Source organism: Gossypium hirsutum, chromosome D11 (genome assembly GCF_007990345.1).
Source record: "Gossypium hirsutum isolate 1008001.06 chromosome D11, Gossypium_hirsutum_v2.1, whole genome shotgun sequence".
In the NCBI taxonomy this organism is placed as follows: domain Eukaryota; kingdom Viridiplantae; phylum Streptophyta; class Magnoliopsida; order Malvales; family Malvaceae; genus Gossypium; species Gossypium hirsutum.
Window position 1 is genome coordinate 63,096,665 of NC_053447.1, and position 10,245 is coordinate 63,106,909.

At 32.5% G+C, this 10,245-nt stretch overlaps 2 protein-coding genes across 2 annotated transcripts; both read left to right on the forward strand.

Annotated features, from left to right (window-relative positions):
• Window positions 1–601: 601 nt before the first annotated feature.
• On the forward strand, window positions 602–1,348 carry LOC121223215 (uncharacterized). The gene has a single exon (XM_041104346.1). The coding sequence runs from the start codon at window positions 602–604 to the stop codon at window positions 1,346–1,348; it is 747 nt and encodes a 248-aa protein (XP_040960280.1).
• Window positions 1,349–4,485: 3,137 nt separating this feature from the next.
• LOC121223216 (transcription factor MYB120) lies at window positions 4,486–6,620 on the forward strand. Its single transcript, XM_041104347.1, has 2 exons — window positions 4,486–4,857; window positions 5,538–6,620. Exons 1-2 carry the CDS (start codon window positions 4,486–4,488, stop codon window positions 6,618–6,620), a joined length of 1,455 nt encoding a protein of 484 aa, XP_040960281.1.
• The last annotated feature ends 3,625 nt before the right edge of the window (window positions 6,621–10,245 follow it).

Here is a 10,245-nt window from a genome sequence, read left to right on the forward strand (position 1 = left end):
GAGTATCTGGGCTGCAAAGGGACTTCTCACTCAAGGCCTGTGTTGGAGAGTTGGGAAAGGAAACAAAATTTCTATTTGGAATGACCGGTGGATCCCGAGGATCGAACCTAGTATATGGCAGAACAGTCATCAAAATGGAGAGCTGGAAAATGTATCAGATCTAATTGATGGAATACATAAGACGTGGAAAGTGGAGGTTGTTACTCATACCTTTCAACTGGCCATTGCGCAAAGAATATTACAGATCCCAGTTGCAACTACAGATAGTGAAGATTTGCTCGTTTGGAAAGGTGAACCGTCTGGAGAATTCTCAGTACAGAGTGCTTACAAACTATTACAAGATGCTAATCTGGACCCTAATAATTTAGTACAGACCGAATTCAAAGACTTCTACAGAAAATTATGGCAATTACAACTTCCATAAAAAATTCTACTCTTGATCTGGAGGATTTCTTGGAACTACATTCCTACATTAGTCAATCTACGTTGCAAACGTTTAACCACAAGCGTGAGATGTCCTCGATGTGGTTCAGGGGAAGAAAACAGTCTCCACGTATTTTTGCAGTGTCCTAAAAGCAATGAAGTTTGGCAAAACATTAGTATGACTTGGGTTACACCATACAGAGATCAGAATACTAGAACATGGCTTACTTGGGTCTTCGAAAAAGGAACCAATGAGCAGTGTAAGGTGTTTTGTTGCGCCTTATGGGCAATATGGAACTCACGAAATCAATTGGTGCATGAGAGGAAGATTGTATCAGGAAGGGATCTTGTTCACAGAATAAAGGCTTATTTAGCTGAGATTGAAACAGTGGGAATGGAAAAACGTACCTTGAAGACTGTTGAAGTTCAGAGACATTGGGAAGTGAGAACACATGACACAATACACTTTGATGCAGCTTTTGATACTAACAGGTATAGATCGGCGTCGGGAGTTATTGTACGGGACTGGCGGGGAGAGTTAAGAGCCTTGAAAACAACCCTCCACTCCAATATTTCATCTCCGTTTCTTGCAGAAGCATATGCATGCCTACAAGCAGTAAAGTTAGGCTTAGCAATGGGTCTCCGATCAGTTACAATTATGGGAGATTCGAAGACGGTCATAAAGAAATGTCAAGCAAAAGGTATGGACAAGTCGATTATTGGAGCAGTCATCAGAGATATTCAGAAGCATAGTTCTCGATTTCAAGAAATAATTTTTCAGTTTATTCAAAAACCAGAAAACTATCAAGCCCATAAACTAGCAAAAGAAACATTAGAAAAGGGGGAAGAGAAGAACCTGGTCGGAACCGAGAGGATCTGCAATGAAGAACTTCTGCAGGAGGAATGGGCAAGGAACCCGGATTGAAGGGTTTTCAAAAGAAAAGATATTTGAAAATGATAACAGATGGAAGAAAATCTTTTGGGAAACTGTTATCCTCAGAACAAATGTGACGATTCAGTATGGAAAAGTGGGGTTTAATTGCGTCCAGCTGTTAGATTTGACTGGGTTTTATTTATTACTTTTGTTTTTTCATCTTCCGTTTTGCTTTTAGGATATGTCTTTTTTGGGCATACTTTGCAGCCCATTTCTGCTTTTGTTTTGGTTGTAATCCGTAGGAACATAACCCAAACATATTGGGTATTTCTTTGGTTTGATTTATAATAGCCCAGTTTGATTATTCAAAAAAAAAAAAAGAAAAAGAATTGGAGCATAAATCAATAAATGGTCAGGTGAAGTTTTCAGCTCTACTAGACCAAGTCAGTGGTGAAACATGCTTTTCCGTGAAAATTTTGGTAGCAATCAATCCATTCCACCAAAGTTTTTATAGCTTTGAAAAGTACTCAAATTTTTTTTAAAAAATAATTAAGTCGGTTTTTTTCTTTTATTTAATTGAATACTTGAACTTTTAAAATGTATTAAAAAGGCGTTTAAATTTATTCAAAAAAGGTAATTAAGCCTCTATTTTTTTCACTCAATTGAGTACTTAAACTTTTAAAATGCATCAAAAAGACCTTCAAAAGTTTTCAGAAAAGCAATTAAGCCCTTGGTCTTATTAAAAATTAGAAAAAAAATTATAAAAAATAAAATTAAAAAAAACTATAGAAAAATTATTAAATTTTTAATAAAAATATAAAATTTATTAAAAATTAGAATTTTTTATAAAAATCGTAAAAAAATAAAAATAGTAATTTTTTTTTGTAAAAATAATAAAAAATTAACGACCTTTAGTTTTTTCAATTAAAGTCATTACATGTCGTAACACAGTGTGACATGTGACATAAAATGATAAAAAATAAAAATCAATAAAAGTTATAGAAAAAATATAGAATGTTTCTTGTAGTACGATAACTTTTTAAATTTTTTTACGAAATTTATATTCTTTAACATTTTGTATAATTTTCTTACGACTTTATAAAATTTTATATTTCTATATATTTTACAATTTTTTACGACTTTTATAAAATTTTAACAATTTTTTAATATTTTTTTTACTATTTTTATATTTTTTTCTAATTTTTAATATTTGAAATTTTTATTAAAATTTAATAATATTTATAGCTTTTATTATTTTAATTTTTTATAATTTTCTTTTCTAATTTTTAATAAAAGTAGGGGCTTAATTGCTTTTTTTTTTGAAAAAATTTGAGGGCTTTTTTGATGGATTTTGAAAGTTCAAGTACCCAATTAAGTGCAAAAAAAGAGTAGGGGCTTAATTACTTTTTTTGAAAAGGTTTGAGGGCCTTTTTGATGCATTTTGAAAGTTTAAGTACCGAATTGAGTACAAATAAAAGAGTAGGGGCTTAATTGCTTTTTTTTGAGAAGGTTTGAGGGCATTTTTGATGCATTTTGAAAGTTCAAGTACCGAAATGAATACAAAAAAGTAGGGGCTTAATTACTTTTTTTTGAAAAGATTTGAGGGCCTTTTTAATGTATTTTGAAAGGTTAAGTACCCAAATGAGTGCAAAAAAAAAAAAGAAAAGAAAAAAGAATAAAGGCTTAATTGCTTTTTTTTAAAAAGGTTTAAGGTCTTTTTGCACCCTTAAGCTAAATTTTTTTGCTCCATGGATAGCTAAGATCAAAACCAAAATATTCATGAAATTCATGATTAAAAGCTTCTAAGGAGAACAAAAATGAGAAAGAACCCATTTAGAGGGAAAGAAAAATTATATTGATGTAAGATTGCTTTCAACATATTTTAGTGATGTTTTATGAACTAAACTTTATTTTCTTCCAATGATGATAGATATTATATATTAGTTAATAAATTATATTTTATAAGGAGTTTTTGCTTAAGTGAAGAAACGTTACAAATCGGTAAAAGAGAGTGTTATAAATAGATGACTGACATAAATATTGGTCTAGATCCTGAAAATAAGTGCGGTGACAAGTGATGGTGATGAAAGCAATAGATAGTTGAGAAAAGTCGCTATGGTAGTTGTGATTTTTGAGAGAGAATTGTAGAGAGATTTCATATTTAAATTTGTCAGAAATTAAAAAATTGTCCGTAAATGAAACAATAATACCATGTTAGGTGGGACTATTATTTCTTTTCCATTTTGTTTTAGTCACGAGCTAGTTATAAACTAATAAAAAATGGTAGTTTTTAGTTACTCTCATGACTTGATCGTGACAAAGGGTTTTTATTTATCATTCTAATTTCAAGTTTAAATTTGTACTCTTCATTCTTTATTTTATATATGTGTAACTATTTTGACATGTCTATATTAAATAAGCTTTTTTTTTCTTTGGCCCAAAAAAAGAAGATATTTTCGTCATGTTATTGCACTAATAACCAAAGACCGTGTTCAAATAATTTATATATTTTAATATGTTTATATTATTTTAAAGTATTATATATGTTAATACTTCAATACTTTATATTAATTTTTTCGAAGGTAGAATTCATTTAAAGGAGTAAACAAAAGACCCAAAAATAAAGGGAATACTAATTTGAAGTTAATAGACTTATCTCATACACCAGATTTTATATACATAATAATTTATATTAATTAAAATATAAAAACTAATATTATTTTAATTATTTTTTTATTATGTCGGAAATTATTAAATCTAAATTTAAGACATGATTTTGGTTCTTTTTAATAGTTGGTATTTATAGTAATTAATTTGTTTCTAACCAAAACTTAGTATTAGAGTAAAATCTGTCCTCTTTCCATTGTCAAGTTGTACTTTACTATTTTAAAGACACCTTTAAAAGGAAACCAAGTCATCTAGAGTGAAATTTAATTTTTCACTCAACAAGACCAAATAAAATAGTTAATCCGTAGCTGTAATAAATTATTATCATTAGAATTATATTTATTATTTCATATTTGGTAACTTTTTGTTTCGATTCTTTCTGTCATAATTAAAGAAATAGCATCCGTTACATTCATAGTATTATGGCGGGCATTTACAAAAGAGCTTGCAATATGCCAAAGCCCTTCATTAGGCTCTTTTCTTTTTAGGTATAGATATTAGCACATAACATTCAAAGGAAAATGATGATGATGATGGGAGGGAACAACCAATTTACTGCACAAAACGAGGGTGGTGAGTTCTTAAGTAGCAATGGGATGAATAGCAGCGGTGTCGGTGGTGGAAGAGAAGGCGAGATACCGTTGAAAAAGGGGCCGTGGACGGCGATAGAGGATGCAGTGTTGGTGGAGTACGTGAGGAGTCATGGGGAAGGGAGTTGGAATGCTGTGCAAAAGAACACAGGGTTGGCACGTTGTGGGAAGAGTTGTAGGCTTAGATGGGTTAACCATTTGAGACCAAACTTGAAGAAAGGATCTTTTTCTCCTGAAGAAGAAAAGATTATTATTGAGTTGCATGCTAAGATGGGGAATAAATGGGCTCGTATGGCTACTCAGGTTAGTATTTTTTACATTTAATATTTGATATTGTTTCTGCTATTCTTTGCCTCTTTTTATTTTCTTTGTTGGTGATGAACAAAGAGATATTGTATTAGGCATTATAAAAAAGGATCTTTTTATTTTTTATATTTGACATTTAGTTTCTTTTTATTTTGGAATGTATGTGGTATGTCTAGCTATAGAAAACTTAAAATACAGTTCTAAGACAACACTTCCAATGCATATGAATATAACACTTGATTTAATCAAGACATGCTTTGCTGTGGTCTTGAGTACGTTCAAGTTCATTTTCACCAAAAGTATTTAAGGGTTCTCTTGATTTTCATTATGTGCGGGTCTTGTCTAGTTTTTCTTACCTAAGTATAAATGTATCTTTGAATGTATTGTTTGTGCTTTATGATAGTTTGCCTCAAGTAGTCAAGGGTGAAGGTCTCCCTACTAGTTGTAGCTATATGGATGTTCTGATTGTATTTCCGTTTTTACATTAATTATACTGATTTAATGACGTTGATTGAAGTTATAGAGATGTATTACTTGTAGTTATACCTTCAAACAAATAATTTATGTTAATTTTTAGTGATAGAACATGTGAGGTTGGTTTAAATTAATTTCTCTACTATTAAATGGTTTAAAATAGATAACTAGAAAGTAACATTTGTTAATGCATGATAATGTAGCTTCCTGGAAGAACAGACAATGAAATCAAGAACTATTGGAACACAAGGGTGAAGAGAAGGCAACGCCAAGGCCTCCCACTTTACCCACCTCACGTCCAACCCTTCTATTCCCAGCACCAGCACCGACAGCGCCACTCACATCCTCCGCCAACCACTGCACCCAACTCCTGTTTCTCCTTCCAAACTCCCATAGTGTCTCCCCACACCTCAAATCCCATGCCTCTTCACCCTCTCCACATCCCTCACAGACCACCACCTCAAAACTTCCTTTACAATCCTCATTCAGCCTTAACAAAGCCGCCTCCGCCACTCCAAAGCCCGAATTCAGCCTCGACGCCGCCGCCTCTCCCTAGCCCTTCCGCTTCAACACCACACCATATCTCCCCACTTCACTCTCCCCATAACCCACCTCCTTCCCCAACTCTCCCTCTAATCAATTATCCCAACACCACCACCGACGACGACTTCTTCCATAGCAACAAGCGGTTCAAGCATGGCGGACTTCAAAGCAACAATTACAATAATAATCATCTTGATGCTACCAGCTCGAGATTTACATTGCCGTTTTCACCAATGCAGCACTATTCGAATCGAATGACACTCGATCTCCCTTCATCGTCGAGGACAACATTTAATCATCATCCTCATCAGGATTCTGGGGATTTTTACCCGTTGAAAATGGATCTCCGTTCGAACCAAATCAACGACGATGGGTTGTTGGAGAATATGCTGCAGGAAGCTCAGGCGCTAGCCGCCAATGGCAACGGTGGCAATAATGAAATACCGAAAGAGATGATGTACGCTGCACAAAATGAAGAAGACTATTCGAGGCTAATCAACATTGATGGTCCTTCTTCCTTTGGCATGGCGATCCCCGAATGGTGCAACGACAATGGCGAAAGCTCCGAGCGGCAACCCTCTGCTATAATAGATAGTGAAAATCATTTAGCCCTTGATATGCATCACATAGCTTCATTGTACCCTGCTGATATTTCGCCCAACCATGCTGCCAGGTCTTCGAGCGTTCGATCCTGGGACAACTTTCCGGCTCTAGAACAATCAAGATTTTTAGTGAAGATATAATTGTGACAAAATAGAATTTTGTCACAAATAATTAATTATTTGTGACGAATTTTGTATGAAACACTTCAAAAATAAGTAAGTGTGATTCATTAATATATTGTCACATTATGATAACAATTTAAATTACATTACAAGTAAATTGCCATTATAAGTATATCATTGTTACTAAATCTATTAGTCACTACCAATTCATCACTAATGAAATGCTTAAGACTCACGCCAAAAACTTTTTCTCAAGAAATGGTATGATAGTGGCAACATATCTAATAGTCACTATTACTATCAATATTGTGACAATAAAATTGTCACTTTAAAATTCACTCTTTGTGATGATGTAATGATGTCTGTGTGGATTACATCACAATAAATCGTCACTATAAATGAATAATTGTTACTAAATCCATCACTAATGAAATACTAAATTTGGGCCAAGTTACCAAGAGATTATGCTATAGTGACAACATATATGATAAGCACGATTACTAATCATAAATGTGATGATAAAAAGTTTGTCACTACATAATTTTATTTTTTTAATAATGATGTATTTGTGATAGGTTAAATTACTTCACAAATAAATCGTAACTATGAGTGTATAAATATGATCAATTCCACAAAATGCTCAAATTGGCACCAAGTTTTTTTTTTAAGGGAAATGATGTAATAGTAACAACATATCAAATAATTAATATTAATAATCATTTTTATGATGATGAAATTAAATTTTACTATAAATTTTACTTTTAGTTACAAATATTTTATCATTAAATATTCCAATTTAATTCCAACTACATGTACTCTCAATTGCGAAAATTATATCCCAATTATGAAAATTATATTCATTAAAAATTAGTTGGTCTTCTACCAAAAAAGGGAAGAAATTAATTCATTAGTCTTTATACGAGAAATCAAATTGTCTTTTGTAGCCATGGTAATTTATATAGTAACAAGTTATTTTCTTTTCGATATCATTTTTTTTGTAACATTTTAATTAAATTTAAAATATTTTAAGTTCATCAAGTTGTTGTTTTGTTTTAGACTTAGGGAGACAATATTAGAATTCCTATTATGAGATAACAATTGTTTTATCTTTATAAATATCATAAATTAATAATAAATTTAGGAAAGATGATTATAGTATATGATGTTTGGTGTAATTACCATACATTATGTTGGGTTCATAGTATGCATCAGGTCAATATGCTTTGATTTTGTTAAAAGCATTTAACAAAACACAAGAAAATTAGGTTAGCTTTTCAAGTCAAATTAACCCGCCTATTAGGATCTACCATTGCATTCCACTTTTAAATTGTGTTAATAAGCAGCAATACACCTTTTGCTACTTTTCTGATCACACTCTTCCTTTCATGGCACAGAGTTTAGACCCTCCTGAATAAATAACTCCTTTTTAAACACTAATAAGTGTTGTTATTTTATGATTTTGATTCTTTTTAATAGTTGGTATTTATTGTATTTTATTCATTTCTGATTGCAATTTAGTATCAGGATAAAACCTGTCCTCTTTTCATTGTACTTTACTATTTTAAAGTCAAATTTAAAAGAAAAATAAGTAATCTGACAGTGAAATTTAAATTTTTTATCTATTTTCTAGGTTAAATAAAATAATTAATTTGCGACTGTGATAAATTATTATCATTATTAGTTGGTAATTTTCTATGTCGATTCTTTCTATCGTAATTAAATACACATCCGTTACATTCGTAATATTGTGGCTACCTTTTACAAAGAGGTTGCAAAAACCCTTCATTAAACCCTTTTCTTTTTAGGTATAGATACTAGCACATAACATTCAAAGGAAAATGATGATGATGGGAGGGAACAACCAGTTTACTGTACACAAGGAGGGTGGTGTGTCTTTAGGTAAGCACTGGGATGAACAACGGTGATGTTGGCATCGAAAGAGAATGTGAGATAGTATTGAAAAAGTGGTCGTCAACCGTGCAGAGGATGCGGTGTTGTCGGAGCACGTGAGGAGTCATTGTGAAGGGAATTGGAATGTTGTGCAAAAGAAGAAAGGGTTGACACGTTGCGGGAATAGTTGTAGGCTTAGAGGGGCTAACCATTGAAGACCAAATTTGAAGAAGGGATCTTTTTCTCTTGAGTTGCACGCTAAGATGGGGAATAAATGGGCTTTTATTGCTATTCAGGTAGTCATTACTACTTTTCTAAAAAAGGGTTAGATTTTTTACATTTCACGTGCAATACTTGATCTTGTTTCTACTATTCTTGCCTCTTTTTATTTTCTTTGTTGGTGATATAGAGAGATCTTGTATTAAGTTGGTGATTTTGTTAATAATCAGGGCAAGGCGAAATGTAATGGTGGACAAGGGGGCTTTGCCCCAAAATTTTTAAGAAATTTCATTATTCTTTTGAAATTTCTTGAAAATTTTAATTAGCCTCTAAATTGTGTTAATAAGTAATACAACTTTTGGTACTTTGTTGATCTCTTCTTTAGTGGGTCTTAAACTCTTCATTTTATTATTTCATATTTGGTAACTTTCTGTTTCAATTCTTTCTGTCATAATTAAAGATGCATTCGTTATATTCACAATATCGCGCCGACTATTTACAAAGAGCTTGCAAAAACCCTTTTCTTTTTACTTATAGATATTAGCACATAACATTTAAAGGAAAATGATAATGATGGGAGGGAACAACCAATTTACTGCACAAAAGGAGGGTGGTGTGTCCTTCGGTAGCAATGAGATGAACAATGACACTGTCGACGGCAGAAGAGAAGGCAAGATACCGTTGAAAAATGAGTCTAAAATTTGAGTGTTAGAACTTTTAGTGTTCTAATTTTTTTGGAAAGTCTCATTAATCTTACCAAAATTAACTTATCTTTTCAACTTAAATTAACTCGCCTCTAAATTGTGTTAATAAGTAATACAACTTTTGCTACTTTGCTTATATCTTCTTTAGTGGGTCTTAAACTCTTCATTTTATTATTTCATATTTGGTAACTTTCTGTTTCGATTCTGTCTGTCATAATTAAAGGCACATTCGTTACATTCACAATATCGTGACGGCTATTTACAAAGAGCTTGCAAAAACCCTTCTTTAGTCCTTTTCTTTTTAGGTATATATATTAGCACATAACATCCAAAGGAAAATGATGATGATAATGATGGTGGTAGGGAACAACTAATTTATTGCACAAAATGAGGGTAATGGGTTCTTAGGTAGCAATGGGATGAACAACGACGGTGTTGGCATCGGAAGAGAGGGCGAGATAGTGTTGAAAAAGGGGTCGTGAACCGCGCAGAGGATGCAGTGTTGGCGGAGTATATGAGGAGTCATGGTGAAGGGAATTGGCATGTTGTGCAAAAGAACAAAGGGTTGGCACGTTGCCGGAGTAGTTGTAGGCTTAGTTGGACTAACCATTGAAGACCAAACTTGAAGAAGATAAGGCTATTATTGAGTTGCATGCTAAGATGGGGAACAAATGGGCTCATATGGCTACTTAGGTAGTCATTACTACTTTTCTAAAAAAAGGGTTAGCATTTTTTTACATTTCACATTTAATATTTGATCTTGTTTCTACTATTCTTTACCTCTTTTTATTTTCTTTGTTGGTGAGGGATAGAGAGATCTTGTATTAAGT

Coding starts and splice junctions, on each gene's coding strand:
- LOC121223216 (XM_041104347.1), top strand. CDS start 4,486: ATGATGATGATGATGGGAGGGAACAACCAATTTACTGCACAAAACGAG. Junction 4,858..5,537: donor GGGCTCGTATGGCTACTCAG/GTTAGTATTTTT, acceptor ATGATAATGTAG/CTTCCTGGAAGAACAGACAA.
- LOC121223215 (XM_041104346.1), top strand. CDS start 602: ATGACTTGGGTTACACCATACAGAGATCAGAATACTAGAACATGGCTT.